The 24,167-nt window shown below is 40.7% G+C and overlaps 1 protein-coding gene across 2 annotated transcripts in view; it reads left to right on the top strand.

Moving 5' to 3' along the window:
* The window catches only part of trrap (transformation/transcription domain-associated protein), a 170,029-nt gene that overhangs the window by 54,187 nt on the left and 91,675 nt on the right, over window positions 1–24,167 (top strand). For both annotated transcript variants that reach the window (XM_061909070.1, XM_061909069.1), the window contains 9 exons: window positions 5,393–5,521; window positions 7,929–8,195; window positions 8,675–8,881; window positions 12,818–12,976; window positions 14,562–14,699; window positions 15,926–16,036; window positions 16,464–16,610; window positions 23,398–23,611; window positions 23,703–23,831. In XM_061909070.1, coding sequence (XP_061765054.1) covers window positions 5,393–5,521; window positions 7,929–8,195; window positions 8,675–8,881; window positions 12,818–12,976; window positions 14,562–14,699; window positions 15,926–16,036; window positions 16,464–16,610; window positions 23,398–23,611; window positions 23,703–23,831 — 1,501 coding nt within the window. The remainder of the gene's footprint in view (window positions 1–5,392; window positions 5,522–7,928; window positions 8,196–8,674; window positions 8,882–12,817; window positions 12,977–14,561; window positions 14,700–15,925; window positions 16,037–16,463; window positions 16,611–23,397; window positions 23,612–23,702; window positions 23,832–24,167) is intronic.

Below are 24,167 nucleotides of genomic sequence, written 5' to 3'. Positions count from 1 at the left end.
GAGCTCCGCTGTCCCTCAATTGTCTGGTGGAGTGGGTGGGCAGGATTGTCCATGATGGCGAGCAGTTTGTCTATCTCCGTGCTGATATTCAACCTTTTGGGGCTAATTAGCGGTAGTAGATTTTCGTTTCGTGCGGTGGCGGTTTCCTTTTTTGATGATCCGGTAGATCTGGTTGATGCTGCGTCATGTGCATTTCGTAATTTATTCTCAAGAATAAGGGTGAGTCCATAACACTCTAAATTGCTGACTGAATGATTGTCTGAGCATGTTTGATTTAATGTGAACAATTTCATTGGTTCACCGTGACACATTTGGCAATTTCAGTGGTCTGATGTGACAAGGCTAGTTTCATTGGCAGTGTGTGAAGCTCATAAACCTGGAGAATTCCTTAATTCAGTTGCAGCATTGTATAAAGTGCAGGGTTCAAAGCGTGGCCAAAAAGTAACAGCTTATAGTCCACAAATTACGGTAATGTATTTCCATCAAAGCATATACCATACCCCAATGAACTGCTTTAAAGGAGACCTATGATGCAAAACCCACTTGTTTTACTTATTGTTACCTGTTTTTGTGTGTTTGCGATCCGCATATGTCATGAAAATTTGCAATCAAACCATGGAGGCATTGCAGAAATATTTCTAAAGCAAGTTTGCCTTTGTTCATACTTACTTCAAAAAGCTGTTTAAAATTTGCCCAATTTCCCTATTTGTGACGTCACCAGATATCAACCAATCAATCAATCAATGATTGTTTATATAGCCCTAAATTACAAGCGTCTCAAAGGGCTGCACAATCCACAACGACATCCGCGGTACAGAGTCCACATAAGGGCTAGGAAAAATTCCCCCCAGTGGGACGTCGATGTGAATGACTATGAGAAACCTTGGAGAGGACCGCATATGTGGGCAATCCCCCCCTCTAGGGGAGACCGAAAGCAAGGGATGTCGAGTTGGTCTAACATAATATTTTGAAAGTCCAGTCCACAGTGGATCTAACATATTAGTGAGAGTCCAGTCCATAGTGGAGCTAACATAATAGTGAGAGTCCAGTCCATAGTGGAGCTAACATAATAGTGAGAGTTCAGTCCATAGTGGGGCCAGCAGGAGACCATCCCAAGTAGAGACGGGTCAGCAGTGGAGAGATGTCCCCAACCGATGCACAGGCGGTCCACCCCGGGTCCCGACTCTGGACAGCCAGCACTTCATCCTTGGCCACCAGACCTGTGTCCGGTGGCCATAATGAATAATGATCTCAGGGTCGCTAGTGGACAAAATGGAACAAATTTTAGCGATATTACGGAGATGAAAGAAGGCCGTTTTAGTAACACTCTTATTTGAGTTGGGTCGAAGATAATACCCAGATTCTTTACCGAGTCGCCTTGAGTATTTGTTTGGTTGTCAAATGTTAAGGTGGTATTATTAAATAGATGTTGGTGTCGAGCAGGACCGATAATCAGCATTTTCGTTTTCTTGGCGTTGAGTTGCAAAAAGTTAGCGGACATCCATTGCTTAATTTCATTTAGACACGCCATATCTCCATATATGGTAGAAATTTCCCCAAAGCTCTCTTCGGAAGTTGGCCATTGTAGGCCAATATTGTAGTAAATACACTTCTTCTATTTCCCTATCCGTTTATTGTGGGGTAGACTGGCTTGTACATGCTCATGCATCTTCCGCTGTTGCTGTTTCTAATAGAAAGTAGCGTATAGTTCTAACTTATGTCTGTCAGTAGACTCCCTTTGAAAGCGGCAAAATCTAGGGGAGAAGACGCTGTTGAAGGGGAGGAACGTAAATAAGACCAACCAAAAAATGGCACATTCTGACGAGGTGGTCAGAAGGCGGCTTGAAGTTGATCTGTCAAACATAACCTATGCAACATTTTGACCAAAGAACCACAATTACATTTCATGTAGACCAAAATAAAGTGTATTAAATGTAGAACAAATTGCAATATGACCTTTTAAAATCTTTGAATCTCAAATGCAGAATATGTCCCCTTTTAAACTTGTAGCCCCTGTACATAATTCAATTTAAACAGTGATTGGAATAAATGTATTGACTACACCTAAAGTGTTTTTTATTACTCATTTTTCTATTTCCTGATAAGAGTAGTAATAATGCAAATGTAACATTAAGGCACATTCTCACTCTACAAAGTAAACTGGTTTGACTATAGCTTGCAAAGTCTGTTTTTGCCCTTTTTTACAGCTTCAGAATTTATGTGACGAATGCATTGTCAATTATACGGCATGAACTATTCATTCTCCTCAGCTGATTGGCTTACTGCTGAAAGTGTAAATATAAAGGCACCTAGTTTGTCTCATTTGTGCATGAAGTTATTTGATCCAATTGCAAAGGTTATTTTTTTTGTTCTGGTTCTGGACCCTTAGTGGCACAACAGATTGATTCCTATGTCCTTTTTACCTGACATGCTGCAGAAAGCATTACACTCATTCTGGCTGCTTTTTAACCAGGCTCCATGCACTCTCACATTCACACACTCACAATTTGAGCAGCTGTACCAAGCTTTGAGACTGGCACAGAGGAGCCCCAGCTCTGCTGTAAATTACAAACGGGTCAGTGGAGAAGGCGTTCTCTGGCACACTGGAGCCAAATAACTGGCAGGAGCACTTACACTCTGATAATTGTGCTCAGGATACATACTTGTGTATGTGATGCTGCTCACAACCTGCTTATTGGATTAGAGTGCAGTTTTTTCTTCCATTATGAACTTCCTCCCAGAGTCCCAGTAGAATTTTGCTTTAGTCGTTGACGATGCTATTTTTGTTTTTTAATTGGCAGGGTTACACAAAAAGCACGACTCCATATACAGCGAGGTGGCGCTTAGGGCAACAAAGAATGCGTTAATTTTGGTCGCTTAGTTTCTCGGTGCATGGAGGTAGGTATCTCTGAAAGTGTACATCGCTGCATAGCTTTTCTTATGCAACTCCCGGAATGTAGCATTAAGTAGCACTGCATGTTGCAGCTCGAAGAAGAGGAGGCACTCCTGTTGGAACGTGTTTGCACATACGTATTATCTATGATCAAAAGACTGAGCGCAGGCGGGTGTGACGTCCTTTGACATTTCAATAATTACCATCACTGTGTGTGTTTGTGAGACTGCGTGTTGGGATTTGGTGCAGCATCACCGGCATGAATATTTCACATGGAGCGAGACAAAGAAAAAATACAGAACCGAGTAAGATCTGTGATGAACAGACAAACTAACCTTCTGCTGCTCCCTTCTTATACTTACCCGTACTTTGTTTTCGCCTTGCAGTCTGTATATAATTCAAGCAGTCAAGCATTCAAAAACCAGTATGAAATTGATGAGGCAAACCACGCCTTTTTCATAGTCTGCTGGAGTTTGTTGTTTTTGTTCCTCTTGTGCTTTGTTTGATCCTAGCGCGGATTACGCTGCGGTGATCACTATGTCACTTTCTAACCATTTAGTGTCATAATCCCTGCTCTATACATTGGGCCGATAGTTAATGAGCCACAGGGGTAGTAGCGCCCTGCAAAACTCACACGCATGTATTGATATGGAAATTGGATTTACCTAATTAAGACACATGCAAAATTAGTTGTAGGCTGCATGCGCAAAGAGCGTTCGAGTGCATTTGTGTTACCTCACTGCCCGCAGCATCACCTCATCTAATTATGTCACAAAAATATGCTGTGATTGTACAGTGATTGATGGTAGAGAAGCTGAGAAATGATAGGAACAGATGAGGCTGAAGAAAACAGACTAGTGTGCAGTGCATTTTCTCGGCGTCTTCATTTGGGTTGTGCGTCTGCACTTGAATCCAGCACGGATGTGCGTACACTGTGCGCAAGTAATGAGCTAATGGAGGAGGGGGGGACCATATGCTGCCTTAGATTGTTCTTCACTCAGCGTCGCCCTGCTCTCCTCGATGTTGGATTGAATAGCAGGGCTCATTAACAGATAGCACCTTCTTTATTAAATGCACTCTTTAGCTTTATTGTGGGTGAGATATTCTGCAATTTTACGGGCCAATCAAGTCTGTGTCTCCATGTGCTTATTCTGGGAATAGTCCCTGTAGATTTCAGCACTTCTTCACAATTGTCTAAGAGCCAGAAAGAGAACCTACTGTAGCACTAGCGTGCCGTGAGATACAGTCTGCTGTGCCGTGGGAGAATATGTAATTTTACCTATTTGGGTTAAAAAATATTTTTTGCAAACCAGTAATTATATTCCGCAAATGTGCCGTTGTTGTCTGTGCTGTCTAGAGCTCCACAGAGTAACCATGCTATACTCTTCCATATCAGTAGGTGGCAGCAAGTAGCTAATTGCTTTGTAGGTGTCGAGAACATGGTTTGTCGTGATCACAATAGACAGACAGCAGTGTGCAGGTCAAAAGGTATCTAATGCTTAAACCAAAAATAAACAAAAGGCGAGTGCCGCTAAGAAAAGGCATTGAAGCTTAGGAAAGCTGTGCAGAACGAAACTAAAACTGAACTGGTTGCAAAAAAACTGAATGCTGGACGACAGCAAAGACTTACAGCGTGTGGAGCAGACGGCGTCCACAAAGTACATCCAAACACGACATGACAATCACCAATGAAAGATAGCGACAACTTAAATAGCATTAAGACCAACAAAACAGGAAAAGCAACCAAAATAGGAGCGCCAGACAAGAACTAAAACATTACACACAGGAAGACACCAAAAAACTCCAAATAAGTCACGGTGTGATGTGACAGGTCGTGACGGTACTTTCAGACAAGAGCTAAAGTGGTGCAAGCTTGGTTATGGTTTGAATTCATATCAAACACTTGTGAGAACAACTTTTTATTCTCAATATCGGCTACTGAGTTTCATTTTTTTATGTTTTCCGCTGGTGGTGTGCTTCCGCATTTTTTCAATGAATAAAATGTGCCTTGGCTCAAAAAAGGTTGAAAAACACAGCTGTAGCAGCATGCTATACAGTACTATATTTTCTTGTCTGGCCAGTATTAAGAAAAAGGGCTAACACTTGTCTGCCTTATACAAGACAGGCCTGTGAGCATTGCAGTGTAAAAGCAATCACTACTATGGCTTTATTTAATTAAGGTAACATATAGAGTAGGAGTGCCTTGCTGTCATGATTGTTTAAATGCGACGTGTTTTAGTACTCTTGTTATTGGTCCAAATTGCCTCACATCTGTTGGTATACCCAGCTAATTAATTATGTTATCGCACACTGTAAAAGCCCCTGTTATCTCCGTTTTTTAGAGTGTAGCATATTAGTGCTTTTGTGAGCTGAGATTGTGCAGATTTTTTTCTAAAATGCTTTTTTAGACACGCATAGTGATGACCAGTTCTGCCTCTCCGTTCGTGGGTATAATATTAAAAAAAAATTGGGCTGGGTTTGTGTTTTTCTGACTTAAAGGTGCTGCAGCACATCCTGAATCCAGCCTTCCTATACAGCTTTGAGAAGGGGGAAGGAGAACAGCTGCTTGGCCCACCAAATCCAGAGGGGGACAATCCAGAAAGCATTACCAGCGTCTTCATCACGAAGGTACACATGCACCCTTACACTCTAATGCAGGGGTAGGGAACCTATGGCTCTAGAGCCAGATGTGGCTCTTTTGATGACTACATCTGGCTCTTAGATAAATCTTAGCTGACATTGCTTAACACGATAAGTAATGAATAATTCCGCTGGTAATAACAGTGTTAAAAATAACGTTCAAATTATAAAACATTGTCATGCATTTTAATCCAACCATCCGTTTTCTATCGCACCTGTTCAAGATGTCGCATTAATGGTAAGAAGTACAGTATTATATTTATTATTGGGTAACTTTAGAATAACAATGTTATTAAAAAGAATAATAGAGTCATTTTACAGTAAAAATGTCAGTCTCAATTAAAAAAACACGCATTTAGTTGTACTCAGTGTTAAAAAAAACATTTTATGGCTCTCACGGAAATACATTTTAAAAATATTTGGCTTTCATGGCTGTCAGCCAAAAAGGTTCCCGACCCCTGCTCTAATGCATTGTTTAAATTTCCCTCCCCCACTCAGCACTCATTGCTCTCCCACCCCTTCCACTCGATGTTCATTAGTCAACAACTTTGTCTCCCTGATTTTATTACCTGATGCATTTTCTCTCATAACTTAGCTCTTGTCAACAACAAATCCGCCTCTCAACCTCACTCTAAGTCTGCACGCATTTTCCTTATCACGCCAATTGTTGGCCTTCTTAACATTTCTTCTATCTGTCTTCTATCAATTATTTAATACCACAAGTTCTGTTTCATTTGTCAAACAATACTATAATTCTGGTGTAGAGGTCACGATGTGGCCATGTTAAAGGTCAGCGTGTGTTTTTATGCTGTGGTAGATTCAATAAGTAACTAACACCTGTCTTATTGGCTGTTAATGACATGAGACTCAAGTGAAGACTTAACCGTCCATATATTCCAGTGTAGGTTCAATCAAATTCCAATACAATTTTTTCCCCTAACTCTACTGCTGCATAACAGCTCTGGTAATGGACATTCCCTCATTACATCTTCTCTGTCACACTAACAAACACTCCTGTCAATCATGTTTTTTTGCATTACGATCAACCTTTTCTGACATCTTAATTACACATGCTGGCATATTAGCTTGTGTAATAATATTCCCAGCTGCTCAACAGTTGTTGGATGATCTGCTCCATTTGGTCATTATTGTCTTAAGATTAGTGTCTTCACTCTCTCTCTGTTATTTACTGACTTGCCAACATTTCTGTCACGGCTGAATCTCTCCAGGTCACTGCTGTGTGTGAGCGGCAAGATGAAAAGCTTTTGGTTGGTGGCATGTATAAAACTTTACATCTAAAGTATATGAAGTCTTTTTTTCTGCTCAATGTATTATTGCTGAAATTGTACTGAGCACCCAGCCCTTGCTATGTCACAGTTAATTATATTTCCTGTTTTATGGTTATCTTAGGGATGCACTTTTTCCCCCAAGCCTTTACAGGTAACTTCCAGCTTCTAAAGACCACAACTGATAACTTATCTATTGCTTTTTTTAAATATAGATTTTACTGTATTGTGTGCATACCTTTTTTTTGCCACTGAGTGGGGCACAATTTCTTTAGCAGTGCAGTTGTCTGTCTTTGTAGGCCTTCAAAATACAGTCATAGTGTTTTTGTTGTTTCAGGTGTCTTGTAAGGTTTCATGTGTTGACGCTCAATGATTATTTTTCCCTTCATGCGGAATGTTTGCAGAACATTTGAGGCAAATGGCAAGTGATATGTCTTCCTCTGAAACAGTGTGGACGTGCCACATGATCGACACAGTGTTCGTTTACAATGAGCTCATGAGAAACAGTTGACAGCACTCTTTCCCGATATCTGAAGTTTTTTTTAAAAATGTAATCGGATTTATCAGTTAGACGTCGTTATTCCTCATATCAACCCGATAAGTATCTGTAAACAGAACCTATTGAATAATTTTTGCTCTTTATAAATGAGTGTTAACTGTAATAGTTTTTGTCAATGCATGTTGTCTGTTCCCATAAGGGTGATTGAAATAGTGATGGGTATTTTGATATAAAATGGTCGACTTAATTTAATGAAGCAATTACTATACGAGTCTGAATGAGCATCAAGTGTATCTACTTGTGGTTGGAGTGTCTGCCCTGAGATTGGTAAGTTGTGAGTTCAAACCCTGGCCGAGTCATACGAAAGACTATAAAAATGGGGCCCATTACCTCCCTGCTTGGCACTCGGCATCAAGGGTTGGCATTGGGGGTTGAATAACCAAAATGATTCAAGAGCGCGACCACCGCTGCTGCTCACTGCTCCCCTCACCTCCCAGGGGGTGGAACAAGGGGATGGGTCAAATGCATAGTGCAATTTTACCACACTTAGTGTGTGTGACTATCAGTGGTACTTTAACTTTAACTATTTCCGTTTCTTGCCCCCACCCAGGTTCTAGATCCAGAAAAACAGGCTGACCTGCTGGACTCTCTCCGGATATGCTTGTTGCAGTTCTCCACTCTGCTGGTAGAGCATGCGCCCCACCACATTCACGACAACAACAAGTCCCGCAACAGCAAGCTGCGGCGCCTCATGACGTTCGCCTGGCCGTGTCTGCTTCCGAAAGCCTGCGTGGACCCTGCATGTAAATACAGCGGACACCTACTGCTGGCGCACATCATTGCCAAGTTTGCTATTCACAAGAAGATTGTCTTGCAGGTGAGAAATATGCCAGAGGAGGGAAAATGAAACACACACTTACCTTTGGACATAGCCCAATTATAACCAATACGTGTGTACATGTCACAAAATCATATGGGTATTGAACACATTAAGTTTTTTAGCTTTTTCCCAGCATCCCTACAATAAATGCTGTGGTGGGACTACCTGCTCCTGAGTGATGTGGTTCAGATGGTAGAGCAGCCAACCAGAAATGTAGTCTTTTCCTGGTTCGAATCCAGCTTTCGTCATCGTAGTCACTGCCGTTGTGTCCTTGGGCAAGACACTTTACCCCCTTTGTACCCAGTGCCACCCAAACTGGTGTAAATGTAGCTTAAATGTAGATAATGGGCTTCTCAATGTAAAGCACTTTGAGTCACTAAAGAAAATGCGCTATATAATTACAATTCACTTTACGACGTGGAGGAAAGTTGGAGGCAGACAAATATTAACGGAGTGAACATGTATTGCTGTTTTAGGTCTTCCACAGCCTTTTAAAAGCGCACACCATGGAGGCCCGTGCCATTGTTCGCCAGGCTATGGCTATCCTCACGCCAGCTGTGCCCGCTCGCATGGAGGACGGCCACCAGATGCTGACACACTGGACTCGCAAAATCATCGTGGAGGAGGGCCACACTGTACCGCAGCTGGTCCACATACTGCATCTCATAGTGCAGCACTTCAGGGTGAGTCGAAGCAAAATAAGTCACCTGCAATTAGAGTAGGTCACCCATCCACTTCCTGCGTCCGTCTCGTCACCAGTCCAGGGTTTGATTGCCAGTGTGTTCATTCATGCTGAGAGTAAGTCAAGTAACAGATTAATTTCTATGTAATGTATACTAATAATAATCATGATGATGAGATGTCTATTTGCACACACTTTTAGTGATGAGATTAATCCAATTCCAGACAATTCAACCAATCCCCGCAAATTGTGCTCAGCCTCACAACTTTGTCCAATGCCCGCAACTTCCCCACATATTTTGGCTAATCAGCGTAATTTTTTTTTCAATTGAATTTGACCCTGAGCGGTGCTGAAATGTGAGCGTCAACTGTCTAATTAAAAACATGTTTGAATCTTGTGTAGACGAAGCAGGATCAGCAAAAATATTTAAAGTCTTATGTACAAACGGCACAATTGTCGTCCACACGTGCTAACTCACACCTACTTTTCCTGTTTACGGCGCTAAGATTTCTGGGTAATGGAGTATATTAAATCTACAATATCAACGTTTAGCAACACATTGGCATACTGACTTCCTAGTTGATGTATTTATATGTGGATTTAATCTGTATTTATCTGCAGTGAGGAAATTAAGGGTATATTTTAATTTGCAATGCTGATGCAGCATTTACATGACAAGAGATGTTGAAGTGTGACAATAATCTCTTATTATCTCTTATTTACCAACAAAAAATACCACCAGCAGTTCACAATTTTCTCTAATGTATGGGGGTTAAATGTATTAGTGGTGTTTTTTTCTGTAATTATTTGTTTCTAGTATTAGTTATAATGACCTAAAACAGTACAGTTATTTGACAATAAGCTCTAAGTATTTGCGTTTACTGCTATGTATTGTGTATTTTTAAGTCTGTGTAAAACAAGTGAAACATCTTTACAGTGTTTGTTTTCCAATTTTTGTTGCAATCTTGTGCTTTTGAGTTTAAAGTTCAAGGAACACTTAAAACATTGATAATAAATTCATAAAATCATTAAAGCTTGTCCAGGGAGTACCCCCCTTTCCGCCCGAGTGCAGCTGGGATCAGCTCCAGCCACCCCACGACCCCAAAAGGGACAAGCGGTACAGGGTAGATGGATGAACTGATTCAATGTTTGTGAAAAAAAGAAGCCTCAACATATCGCAACTTTTATAGCAACGTCCTGAAAAAAATGCAGCAAATTTAGGCATTTTGGCCACGACAATCATAAAAAAATCCTGCAAAATCCTGGAGGAACAGGTTTAATTAGGGCTGTGAATTTTTGAGCCCCACTAGATTCGATTCTATTCAATTCTTGGGGGTAACTATTTCATACAAAATCGATTCTCGATTCAAAACAATTCTCTATTTAAAATGTGTACTTTTTTTTTTATATAACATTGGATACCAGTTCTATGATTAACTACATTCCTCCATAAAATAAATGAACAGCTCTGTTCAATTTCATTATTAGTTAAAAGAAAATAGAATAGAATCGAATAGAATAGAATAGAATAGAAAGTACTTTATTCAGCACCACAGTTCGCTCACAATAGAAAATAAATGCTATACAGCATTATTCACAAGTGAATAATATAACTATATTATACATATATTCTACATTTAAGTGCAGTCAAGAAGGAACATATGCACTTTTCTTTTCTGAAGTAAATCTGTACAGCAAATATTGGCATCTACATCAACAATGAGATTTACCTGAGAGGCGAGAAAGGACAGATTGAAAAAACAAAAACAAAAGTATTTTTTGTGTTCCCATGCAAGCTTTTCTTCCTGTTACACACAAACAGACACACCAGTGACTTGGCAAGATACAGCTTTTCGAAAAAAAAGTTCGGCAACGGTTACAAATAATATAGAAATTGTGATGCAAATTTGAAGAAGAATCATTAACGAATATGGGCAGCGTGGTGACCAGGGGTTACTATGAGTGCCTCACAATACAAAGTTCCTGGGTTCGATCCTGGGCTCGGGATCTTTCTGTGTGGAGTTTGCATGTTCTCCCCGTGACTGCGTGGGTTCCCTTTCATGAAGGTGGCTTCCTCCCGCCTTCAAAGACATGCACCTGGGGATAGGTTGATTGGTAACACTAAATGTGTGAATCTGAGTGTGAATGTTGTCTGTCTATTTGTGTTGGACCTGCACTGAGGTGGAGACTTGTCCAGGGTGTATCCCGCCTACCGCTCAAATGCAGCTCCAGCACCCCCTGCGACCCCGTAAGGGACAAGCGGTAGAAAATGAATAGATGGATGGATGGATTAACAATCATTCCAAATAAGAATTGCGATTAATCTGAAAATCGATATACCGTATTTTTTGGACTATAAGTCGCAGTTTTTTTTCATAGTTTGGCCGGGGGTGCGACTTATACTCGGGAGCGACTTCTGTGTGAAATTATTAACACATTACCGTAAAATATCAAATAATATTATTTAGCTCATTCACATAAGAGACCAGACGTATAAGATTTCATGGGATTTAGTGATTAGGAGTGACAGATTGTTTGGTAAACGTATAGCATGTTCTATATGTTATAGTTATTTGAATGACTCTTACCATAATATGTTACGTTAACATACTAGGCACGTTCTCAGTTGGTTATTTATGCGTCATATAACGTACACTTATTCAGCCTGTTGTTCATTATTCTTTATTTATTTTGAATTGCCTTTCAAATATCTATTCTTGGTGTTTGGTTTTATCAAATAAATTTCCCCGAAAAATGTGACCTATACTCCAGTGCGATGTATATGTTTTTTTCCTTCTTTATTATGCATTTTCGGCAGGTGCGACTTATACTCCGAAAAGTACGGTATTTGTTTTTTGACACCCTTAGTGTTGATATCACTTATTAGTGCATCGTAACCAAAGACAATAAACTTCAGACGTCTGGAGCTTTACTGGAAAATTGAACACTCTTCTTCTGCTCTCATTGATTATATGGCTGATGCCATTGGAGATCACTTAATGAGCTGAGATGTGTGTAGCTTATATTTCAAAATAGACATTTGAGCCCTATTGATGGAGCATGTTGACAGTGGCTCCGATAGTGGCACTTTGCACCATAACAGTACCTGCATGCTGGCAGCCATTGCTGTAAAGTAGATACCTTCAGAAGTTTGACCCATGAACACCAGCAAAGGATAACTGACCTAAATGTTTGCACTCTTAAAACTTGATTGACCCTCTATTCCTCCGCATTTTGTCTTTCCGGCTTCACCTGTTCAGAGAATGAGGGTTTTTTTGCCACAGAACTGACTTTTTCCTTGAATTTCTTCTATATCTCACTGACAGGTTGCTCTCATTGGGCCAGCTGACTAATCTAATGTAATCACATCAGCATAATTGCACTGGGGAGATAATGGCAGACAGATGAGAGACTTTGAGTATGTGTGTGTGTGTCTGTGTGTGTGTGCACATGTGATGGACAGGGCTTAGCCTCTCTGTCATTAAGGGGCGGTGAAGTCCTGCTCCATCGACTATAATTACCCTGAAAGTGAGAAGCTTTAATATTCTTTGTCACTAGCAGCAGCCCCCTGATAGACATCTCATCTCTCGCTCTTTTTGTCTGCGTGCTTGAGAGTCCCAGTTGGCCTTGCGAAGAGGCTAAGTAAGCCTCCAGTGTGAATGCGCAGAGCTAAGTGTGTGTCACGTCCTTGAAACTAAGTGGATAGGACTCACAGTGCATCATGTTTATCTCGGCGGCTGTCATCTTTCTAAAATCTGAGCTCATAATGTCACCTGAACATAAAAAGCAAACTTTCTCCTGTGTACCTGATATTTATAACTATATTTAGTGGTCACATAAAAAACTGTCTTGCTTACTTTAGCTAGTGATACCATTACTACTGTACGTATTGTATTATTTTTAAAATGTTCCATATATCATGTGAATGTTTCAACAGGTTTACTATCCTGTGCGCCACCACCTGGTGCAGCACATGATCAGCGCAATGCAGCGTCTGGGCTTCATCCCGACTGTGACCATTGAACAAAGAAAGCTGGCTGTGGACTTGGCAGAGGTGGTCATCAAGTGGGAACTGCAAAGGATTAAAGACCAACAGGTGTGTTAATGCTACAATCGGGCGGAAGGCAGGGTACACCCTGGACAAGTCGCCACCTCATCGCAGGGCCAACACAGATAGACAGACAACATTCACACTCACATTCACACACTAGGGCCAATTTAGTGTTGCCAATCAACCTATCCAGAAAATGGATGGATGGAGGTGTGTTAATGCACCTTTTGAAAGGGTGGAATACAGCAGTGTTTTTCAACCTATTCTGAGCCAAGGCACATTTTTTTTCATTGAAAAAATCCCGAGGCACAGCACCAGCAGAAATTATTTTAAAAATTTAACTCGGCAGCCGATATTGACAGTAAAAAGTTGTTCTCGCAATGGTTGGATATGAATTTAAACCATGACCAAGCATGCATCACTATAACTCTTGTCTCGAAGTATGTCACGACCTGTCACATTACGCCGTGACTTATTTTGAGGTTTTGGGTGTTTTCCTGTTTGTAGTGTTTTAGTTCTTGTCTTGCACTCCTATTTTGGGGTTGTTTGTCATGTTATGTATGTATGTACATTGTGGACGCCGTCTGCTCCACACGCTGTAAGTCTTTGCTGTCGTCCAGCATTCTGTTTTTGTAAACTTTGCAGCCAGTTCAGTTTTAGTTTAGTTTTGCATAGCCATCCCTAAGTTTCAATGCTTTTTGTTTATTTTTGGTTTAAGCATTAGAAACATTTTTACCTGCACCCTGCCTCCCGCTGTCGTCTGCATATTGTGATCAGGACAAACCATGTTCCCGACCATCTACAAAGCAATTAGCTACCTGCTGCGACCTACCGATATGGAAGGGTATTACACGGTTACGCTGCCAAGCTCTAAACCAGCACAGACACTCAACGGCACATTTGCGGATTATAATTACTGGTTTGCAAAAAATATTTTTAACCCAATTAGGTGAAATGACATAATCTCCCACGGCACACCAGACTGTATCTCACGGTACACGGCACAGTGGTTGAAAAACGCTGGAATACATACCTTCGCTAATACAACTGTACATATTGTAATGTAAACACTTTAGGTATATCTGGTAGTTTATTTATCCAAACCAAAAGAGGGCGGGTAATGCTAAACTTAACAGAGAAAGTGGAAAGGAAAATGTAGCCCTCTTCTCTGGTTAATATTAAGAGGGTGCAACTGCAGCAACAAAACCAATGTTATAATATTGGTAAGGAGCAAACTGCTTGGCCAGTAATAATATCACAGATAGGTTATTTGTAAACAACAGTATTGCAAGTGAAACGCACTGACTTCTCTACAACAGCTTAGTAAAAGCAACACTCTAAAGCGCATGTAGAGGTAGATCAATCTGCTGGATGCCTACCACTGAAAAAAGTTCAAATGGAGCTAGTGGATTCTAGGGGAGTTAATAAAAGACGTAGCATAGCTGTTAATGCCAGTGTTTTTTGGTGTTTTTTTTCTAAATAGAGACCCAGGCGGTTATTTGCTTTTGTAGACCACATCCCTGCGACTATAGGAGACTTTGAGGTTATTGAAAAAGGCAATAATTGGACAATTTACACTAGTTTGTTCCCACAGTATGAACTCTAAGTACATTTCTATCTGTCTTGGCAGCCTGAGTCCGAGGCAGACATCGGACCCAGTGGTGAGGGAACCAGTGGCGGCGCTCTGAAAAGGGGGCTGTCGACAGATGCAACCACCGCCGGACAAGATGTCAAAAGATTCCGTGCGGCGGCTGGAGCGGCCTCCACTGTGAGCTTATTTACATTCTATCATTTGTTGTTTCCCTCCTCCAAAATTAGCAACCACTTGAAACTGCTTCACGGTTGCCCTTGAGCTGTATTGTTTCCAAATGATTGCACAACAGTTTGATCAAACAGCATCTCTTTAAGGCAAGGACTTGCCAACAGGAGGTGACAGCATCGTTTCTACTGTCTGAATTCATTTTTACCTCGGAATAGAATTGCATCTCACATCTGTTTCATCTCACTCCCACTGTGACAGAATGAGCTATTTTCTTCTGAACTGTCAAAAATAACTAGTAATTGTTAAATGCTCCGTGGGCAATATCTGACACAAATCAAATGTTTTCCCCCTCGTGTGCAGATGGTGTGCAAACTTCTGGAAATAACTTAGTCACTGTCATGAACTGGAAATTACTCTTACATAAAAAACAATATATACATTTTAATATGGTCTCGCAATACATTTGTCATATATGGAGACTTCCTAGCCCAAGGATATTTAAATTAATTGTTTTGGGGGGGCCATATTTCCAGACAGTTAAGGACCGGGGGGGCCGAACATTTCTCTTTACTATTAGTTTTATTTTGTGTATTCAAGGGAACCAATGTCCTTCAGTAGACATTTAATTTTGTCAGCAGTACAGGTGCGTTTTGCGGTTTCAAGGACCTTTTGCAAAAAAGCAAGTCAAAGATCATCTCTACAACTGTAGGGTTTTTTTTTATCCTTCGCAAAAATGTGTTTCAAAAGTTTTTTTGAATAAACTCGCAGGCCATATATAGCCCAACTGGAACCTTGAGGAACATTACAAGTTTAACCAAAAAAGTAGCATCTGAATCTGAAATAAACAAGCAAGGGCAAAGTTATTAATTACATGAATCACATTATTAAAAAAAAATTGTGTAACTGCCAGAAAGGAGAAGACTTAAATGGGTGCCTTGAAAATCACCTCAGTTATGTAAATCACAAGTTTGGACCCCAGTGTTTAATGTTTACTTGCAAGGTCAAAATGACAATGCAAGGATCTGCCAATGTGTTTACAGTGCTCCAAGTTCCTCTATACAACAGGAGCACTGAGGTGTTTTTAGGAATTTGCTGCAAAAATGTTTCTCTCAAGTTATGAACTGTACTCTGGGGGCCGGTAGGGTGTCATTCCCAGTACATATTTTGTCCTCGGGCCGCCAGTTTAATACTCCTGTCTTTTAAGCACAACCATTATTACTGTTTATTTTTAGGTGTTTGGTCGCAGCCAGTCCATGCCAGGAACAGAGACAATGCTCACTAAACCTGTTGACAAACAACACACGGACACTGTGGTCAACTTCCTCATCCGGATTGCATGCCAGGTAACACCTCCAACACACACAGACCTCTTAGTCTGAGTTTCTTCTGTAACCAACATTTTATATGAATGTTACAAAGGAGATGTAACCTAGTATTGGGATACCCAATTGTACTCGGTAGAAGGAATGTTCAGGAAATATGATCAAGCAGACGTTCACAGCACTCTATAAATGACAGGGTTTCATTGTCAGCATTTAGCCTTGAACTGGCGTGCTGCTTGAATAATCGTTTCTATGGTGCTATAGTGACTATGGCACTGTCAAATTCTTGTCCCATAAATAAAATGCTGCAAAATAGCAACGGCCCTCTTTCTCGAGTCTCTCCTTGACTTGTGTGATTTCTCTCCTCCCCCTGAACCCATTGTGGGACTCTTTGTCAGCTATGATGATAAGTGTACCAACCTTTCTTTGCCCCCTCCCCATCCCCCAGGTGAACGACAGTACCAATGTGGCCGGGTCTCCGGGGGAGCTGCTGTCTCGTCGCTGTGTTAGCCTGATGAAGACGGCCCTCAGGCCTGACATGTGGCCTCGCGCGGAGCTCAAGCTACAGTGGTTTGACAAGCTGCTAATGACGGTGGTGAGATGGCTGCTACTATACTTTCTCAATAATTCAACTGAATGGTGTTAACTTATTAAAGGGAGTTGATTTGAGAGATTATTTTGAATTGCAGACATATTGGAAGTAGAAAAAATATCCCACTTCGGAGGTCTGACCTCATTGCAGTTGTCTTGAAGATAGTATTTTTCAACAGTTTTGAATAAGTCTCACAGGTCCAACAATAGTGTTTCGTAAATTTGTCGGAAATCTAGCATTAAGACTTTTATTAAGGCCTATCGGAAACATGCCATATTGGCTAATTAGCAATGTTTGTCCACACCTGTCTCTGACATCTCAGAAGCGCTATTGTGCATCCGCTTTTTACATATACAGTAGGCTGTAACTTATTTGCACTTGTCAGTGATTGGCAATCTGTTTGTGGCGGCGGGCGTGTGGCCAGGTGCATGATGAGAGCGTTGTCTAGGCAGTGTCAATAGGACTTCCTCATATAATATGCACAAATGGCTAAGACGCATGTATTAAAAAAAAAAAAAAAGGTTAAAACAGTTATACTGGACAGTTGAAGACGAATGTGTTTATTATTAACAAGTTGAAACATATAAGTTTCTTGTTACGTTCTATCGTTTTGCTGTATAATTCAAATGTTGCTGCTTATTTTAATACTAAAATGTAAGTCGGGTTGCTCTTTGCACTCTACTTGTTTATTGTGTGAATGCTTCAAAGTATTCACACACATGGTTATCTACACCAAAATTAATCTATTTATTATTATTCCTCTACTTCTTCTCCAGATTTTGGCGCTCTCTACCTTTCGCATTTTTCACCCGATTCAAACCATTTCAACTTCAAACTGTTCAGCCTATTCGGGAGTCGTGGGCTTTCCAAACTCCAAAAATTCTCAGATTTCTCAGAATTCTAGATTGTCCAGGACAATTATCCCACTCTAAATGAATTGGCCATTTTTCAAACTACCACCATTTCCAAATGTTTCATCCTATTCAAACCATTTCACCTTCATTCAACACATTCCGCCATTCTGGAAATTCAAACTATAATCTTTCCAAGTTTAAAACATTTCCAGGATTTTCCAGAATACCTGGTTTTCCAAAGCTCTATTTCCACCCTTTTTTCTGGCAACTACTCCTCCCACATTTTTCAACCAACTTCAACCGTTCCACCGTCAAAACATTCCTCTTATCAGGAAAAAAAACTAAGATGTTATTTGAACTGTAAAAATTCCCGGTCTTTCCGAAATTCCAGGAATTCCGTACTACTATTTCTCTTAAAAATGTTACTACTACAACATTTGTCGACTGATTTGAGAAATTCCAACACTAACCATTCACATTCATTCACAACATTCAATATATTGTGTGTGTGCGTGCATGTGCGTGTGTGGAATGTAATGCATGCTGTCTGTATTTTAGACACAACAACGTTATCATTGAGTGGTACATGAGGATACAAATGTTAGCAACACTTGAGCTGTGTGAGACAAAGATTGCAGATGACTGACAGGAGGGTTTACGCCGTTCATTTAATTTTTTTTTCATAATTTTGTTCACGTTCATTTAAGTCTGATATTGAATAAACTCGATCGGGCACTGAGAGCGATAGTGAAGCCTCTTGCTCCCTGCTTGGAAGTGATGGATGAACAAAACAAACACACACGGACATAGCAGCTTATTGATGCCAGCAAAGTTATCAATTTCAGTTTTATTTATCGTTCAATTAATTGATTTATTGACTATCAGCCTAGGTTTATGCCCACACTAGATGCATTCTCATCTAGTAAGGGGAAGGTCAGAGGTGGTAACATGACCATGAAAAAGGGGCTGCGAGGGAGTTTGTTTATGGTCTCAAAACTTTGGGGGGTAAAACAACCATTTGAGTGCTTCCTCTCTCAAATGTGGATGGAGATGATAAACAAGCTCTAGGGACACACATCATTGTTCTAACATCATTAAGAGGTTTTTGCATTATGTCGTACTATTTTAATATTTTGATCAACTGGAATGTATTTGGGTAAATCGGATGGTGGCAACCTGTGGATTACCTTTTAAGGACAACTAAAACTAAGCAGTGCCCTTTCATTCAGTTATTTTCGGTTGGCCAAAAATATTCATTACCCCTGGAAGTTACTTCCTAAAGGACTGCAAAAGTTTCCTTGTCACAACTTAGGTAGGCCGTGTCTTACGCAAATGTCTGAGCCCTTTGTCTCTTATCGGTTTTACACCAAGTGAGGCCCCAACTGCAATAATGACAAAATAATGACAGTGGCAAGATAACAAGAATCAGTCCCGGTTGGCCTGTGACTTCTTTTTCAACTCCCCACCCGCTTCATCTCCTCCTCTCTGTCCTTGCCGTGTGCCTCTGCATCTTTCCGTACCCTTTTCCCCCTCCCCAACCCTCCCGGTCCCTCGCCACAACCTTCTCCTGTCATCTTTCCGGCCTGTGTTTTCACTTTGTCTCCCTTATCTGCTGCTAGCCTGAGTCTCTGTTCATCTCGCTGGTCAGATTGGCATCCACAGCCAAGACAAGGTTATCGCCATACTCCATACGTCGTCCCATATTTCCTTTGTACTCTTGTGGGGATCATTGCAACAGCTGTACCTTTCTCTCAGTCTACACTGATTTCATGAGGATGGTGTGACAAACAAGCCTCTGTGTCGGTCGGATCAAGATAATACACAGGTTTTTTCCTCCCTTGGGGAACATGCACTACATGTCCAGCAGGTTAATGAGCTATGTCCTCCTGTAGATTATCTCATTTTGTTGGCATGGCAGTAAATGTAGGCCAAGAAGGCTAATGTGAGACAATCACATGCTTGCCTACATCCATTTATATTCCCTGTGAATGTTTAAACAGATAAAGTTTTTAGTAATGTGTTGCATTATCGGTACAACACATATATAGGCCAAAAACCTTATCACTGAGGTCACATTGTTCATTAGTCAAGAATAGTGCCACCGCTGCCAAAGATCGATCTTGAATTCTCTTGGCTTTGTCATCACTAGGGTTGGGTATCGAGTATCGATTGGAACCGGGACTAACTTTCCGATTCTCCCGGTATCGTTCAAAAGTTTAAATTCCGATTCCTAGTTTCGATACCCAGTCTGCCGACAGGAAAAAAAAAAATGTCCGCCGACTCGGAAGAACAAGCCGTTGAACACCAACAAAGAAGCGCCCACCGCCGGAAGTGTTAGCATAGCCAAGCCCATGTAGCCGAGCCTATGTAGCAGAGCGAGTCGTCGGCGGTCGAAAGTGTGGCTTTATTTTACAAAAAAAATTAAATATCGGCCAAATGCAACACGTGCGACAGGACTGTTTCGTGCTTAGGAGGGTGTACGTCGAACATGATGAGGCACCTCCGAGTTCATGGAGCACAAATAAATGCGTGTCCCGTCTTCGACACGCTGCGTCGACCGTCCTCCTCTGCCTCTTCCTCTGGCTCTGGCTCCGGCTCCGACGCCCAGCATGGCACCTCGGTGACTGCACTGCAGTCCGAATCCGGTAAGTAAAACAATATATATGCAATAAATAATGTGTTTTGCGCCAACGTTGAGGCAGCTAACAAATTATCCAACGTATTTTTTCATAGACAATTTACAACCTACTTGCCAGGTTCCGCGATGTGCTCAGCGTACTCCGTTCACCGTAGCGGCAATGGGGAATATGTCAGTGCCACAGACGGCAGAGGTTTTTTTTGACCCTGCTTTTTATTTTTTATTTTTTTAAAGAAAGAATCAGAATCGAGAATTGTTAGGAATCGGAATCGAAACAAAGAATCTGAATCGGAATCGTTCAAATTCAAACGATACTCAACCCTAGTCATCACTGACTATGTTTACACAGCAGGCCTAAATCGCCCAAATCAGATTTTTTTTGTAATCAGATTTATTCCAGTAATCAGTTTAAGCTGCAAGCAAAATGTGATTTTTATCAGACCCTAGTGTAAACGCGCACAGGCCCAAATGTGGCCCCAATGTGGCCTCAACGTAACTTGCATGCGGACTTCGATAAAGTTAAAACAAAGGAAGTTGACCAGGAGGAAGTCGTTACTACTGCAAAATAAAATAAAAGTATCAACACCTTAAAAATTAGTGTGCTTTTTTTAACGTGAAAATAAATTAATGTAGTATAATGTATGAATGGATCTATATAATGTAATATATTTGGGAGGGTTCTAATCTTTTAATGGCTGTTAGGGAGAGGAGACACGGACATGATGTACGTGAGCTTTATTTTTCAACTCAAATAGGCAAATGCGCCATATCGTCAATTCCCGTCTTTTAACAATCGCTATTTCTTTGGAATCAAAATATATATTCAGATTCAGCCTAATATTTTGCCTTATTGGCAAGTGATGCACCGACAATTTTGTTGTCTTACATAGACTTTGTTAACCGAAACCAAATGTCGTGATGAAATATCCACTTCTGCTGACAAATGCGTCACCCAAAGCTCATGAAAATGTCCCATTCAGGTCACATTGCATTTAGACTGAAGTCACATTTGAAATGATCCCATTCCAATTGGATTCAGAACTACCTCCTGAAGTGCCCTAAATCTTATGCCAAAAGATCAGATTTGAAGCACTTTGGAGCATTTAGACTGGCAAAACAAAATATGATCTGTGTAACTTGATGGCAAAAAAAATCAGATTTGGTATGCAGTGTAAACGAAGCCTTTGTGTACCTTCATTACAATTCAAAGCAACTTCGGCATTTATGCGGGCCATCGATCTATCTTTGGTTTAGCAGAAGTCAGAGTAGCTTGTTTCTTTCGTGGGAGGTAATACCTTGTGTGCAAAGTATTGATTTTGAAGTTGTCTTGTTTTTGTTAATAAAGGGTTAGTTAGTGATAATCTCTGGATAAAAAAACAAGAGATTAGCCTTATTAGCCTCCTTGTTGTGGCTCCCTTTTGAGCATTTTTAAAAAGAGTTCTATCATTTCCCACGGTTTGTAAAGTTTTGAATGTGCGTCCAGCATAAAGGCTGCACGATTTTAAGAAAAAAAAACTAACTGCGATTTTCTCTCCAAAATTGAGGATTCAGTTTGCGATTTTTATATTTCATACATACATTGCATAAAACTGCGAAATAATGAGTGAAGGGAGACATGTTAATTTCAGACTTTCAATGAACATACTCTTGTTTGAAAGTTCCACACATTATAACAATATGGAATAATTTAATTTTAAAATAATTTGGCTTTCTGCATGCAGACAGACACATCTTTTGACTACATCATGCTCTTAAACTGAAGAAATAACCGATAAAAAAATAATATAGGGATTATAATGTAATGTAATCATAATATATACAGGCATATTAAATGTCTGCGAAAACACAGAAAAATCTGCATCACTTCCACAGTTTTTTATGAAATATAAAAAAAATACAATTTAAACAAAATGTGTTGAGTGCTCGCCTCAGCCATAGGCTTTCGCTGTTCCTCTTGTCTAAATGCCGCACTGAGTTGCGAGACAGGGAGACGATCAGAAGCACCGAAACAAGCTTGTTAGTTAGCATCATCGAGCTAGTTTATATGTCGCCTGCAGTCGCGCTCCGTGCCACAACATTGACGGCTTTCTACTTTGCTGCTAATCATATTTGGATTATTACAATCCATGGCCAGCACGGTGGTGCATAGGCTAGTGCATGTGCCTCACAATACGAAGGTCCTGACTCCTGAGTAGTCCTGAGTTCAATCCCGGGCTCGGGATCTTTCTGTGTGGAGTTTGCATGTTCTCCCCGTGACTTTGTGGGTTCCCTCAAGGAACTCCGACTTCCAAGTCATTTATTTGCCCAAACCCTACTAACATTGTTACCTAAATCCCATTGCGGCGTATTTTGAATTGAAATTTGCAAGTGAGCACACCAGTCTCTTCAGTTATATTTACACTGACGTATGTATTGACCTAATTCACTGACCATAAAACCCCTCGTGCTGCTTCTTAGGTAACCATCCGCCGTCAAGGTAAGATGTACAGTTAAAATAGTGAAATGTGCGTATACATGGTCATGATTATTGTAATATTTTTATGGTGTTAAGTCAGGAGTTAAGTCTATTTTTGGACAGCTCTGGACAAAACACAAAAATATAGCATTATTTATTGTAATGATCGTACTGATGTACTCATATCCGCATTCCCTGAATTCATACACATGCGCAGATGTAGGGGTGCATGAATTCCAATGGGGAGCACATCTTGCACCCAACACAAAAGTGTCTCTAGAATCTTTTTAGCACAATGACAAGCTTTTAGCAGTCATTTAGCAGCTACAGGGAGACTAGCAAAACTACGTGTTGTGCAGGCTTCCGCACCTGTCGCCTTTGTACTTTCAAAGCAGTTCACGGGGCTTTAAGATGAATGGTTGCTGCTTTTCTGCCGCCGTGACTATGAAAGTGCTTGATTTGATATGCAGAGGAGTATAACAATTTGTAATAATTAACATTTTTTTTGGGGTCCAATAATTAAATCGTGGCCACCAAACTCAAGAATGTGATTAATTGTGCAGTTGTAACAGGCGTAATGAAAAATAATTGATCTTTTGATAGCAAAGGTTACCAACCCCTACACTGGACTATTACACCTTTTTAAATAGAGTTGGTACAGTCAAATAGAGTGTGTCGATTGTCCATTCATTTATTTTGTTAGACGAGAGGGTTATGCTTACAGTCATGTAATGTTTGGTTATGACCACATCAAAACATTAGAGTTGTGTCTCAATACTTTTGTCCATTTTTATATCATAGTTCTTTATACGTTTTCTGTATATTCCTCTGTTGTCATTTCAGGAGCAGCCAGCTCAGGCTAACATCTCTAACATCTGCACCGGATTGGAGATTCTCTGCTTCTTGCTGACTGTGCTGCAGCCACCCGCTGTTCTGGCCCACTTCAAACCCCTCCAGAGAGGCATCGCTGCCTGTATGACATGCGGCAACACGAAAGTCTTGCGTGCCGTTCACTTGCTCCTCTCTCGACTTATGAGTATCTTTCCCACTGAACCCAGTAAGCCTCCAGCACGTTCAAACTGAAAATCCTTACAAAGCAAAAAGTTTGGTAGGATGTGGAGTTAAGCACTTCTCTCATACCATTCTAGGCACGTCCACAGTGGCGTCAAAGTATGAGGAGCTGGAGTGTTTGTATGCAGCTGTGGGCAAGGTCATCTATGAGGGACTTACCAACTATGAAAAAGCCACAAGCAACACCAACCCTACACAGCTCTTCGGTAAGACAGCCTCTCTTCTCACTATATATTCTTGTCATACTTGAACTATTCACTTGTGAATTTTTCAGTATTTTTCACCGACAAATTGAAAAGACTTCTCAAGTCACTTAAAGCAATCAAACTAGCGAGTGGGTCATTGAAATGCAAGCTGATGGCCGCTCTGCTTGGGCTGAACATCTGGAGTCTTTAAATGAAGACCGCAGTACAGCCGTTTGGGAAAGGTTGTTTATTATTGCTCTGTCATTCCTCCTTGTGTGATCATTACATTTAAACACGCAGATGTCAGAGATTTTATGAAAAAGGATTAAGCATATTTAATCAATAGCTGTTCTATTT

The sequence above is a fragment of the Nerophis ophidion genome, linkage group LG08, assembly GCF_033978795.1.
Source record: "Nerophis ophidion isolate RoL-2023_Sa linkage group LG08, RoL_Noph_v1.0, whole genome shotgun sequence".
Lineage (NCBI taxonomy): Eukaryota > Metazoa > Chordata > Actinopteri > Syngnathiformes > Syngnathidae > Nerophis > Nerophis ophidion.
The sequence above is the reverse complement of the archived record's forward strand: the minus strand, read 5'-3'. Positions and strand labels throughout refer to the sequence as shown.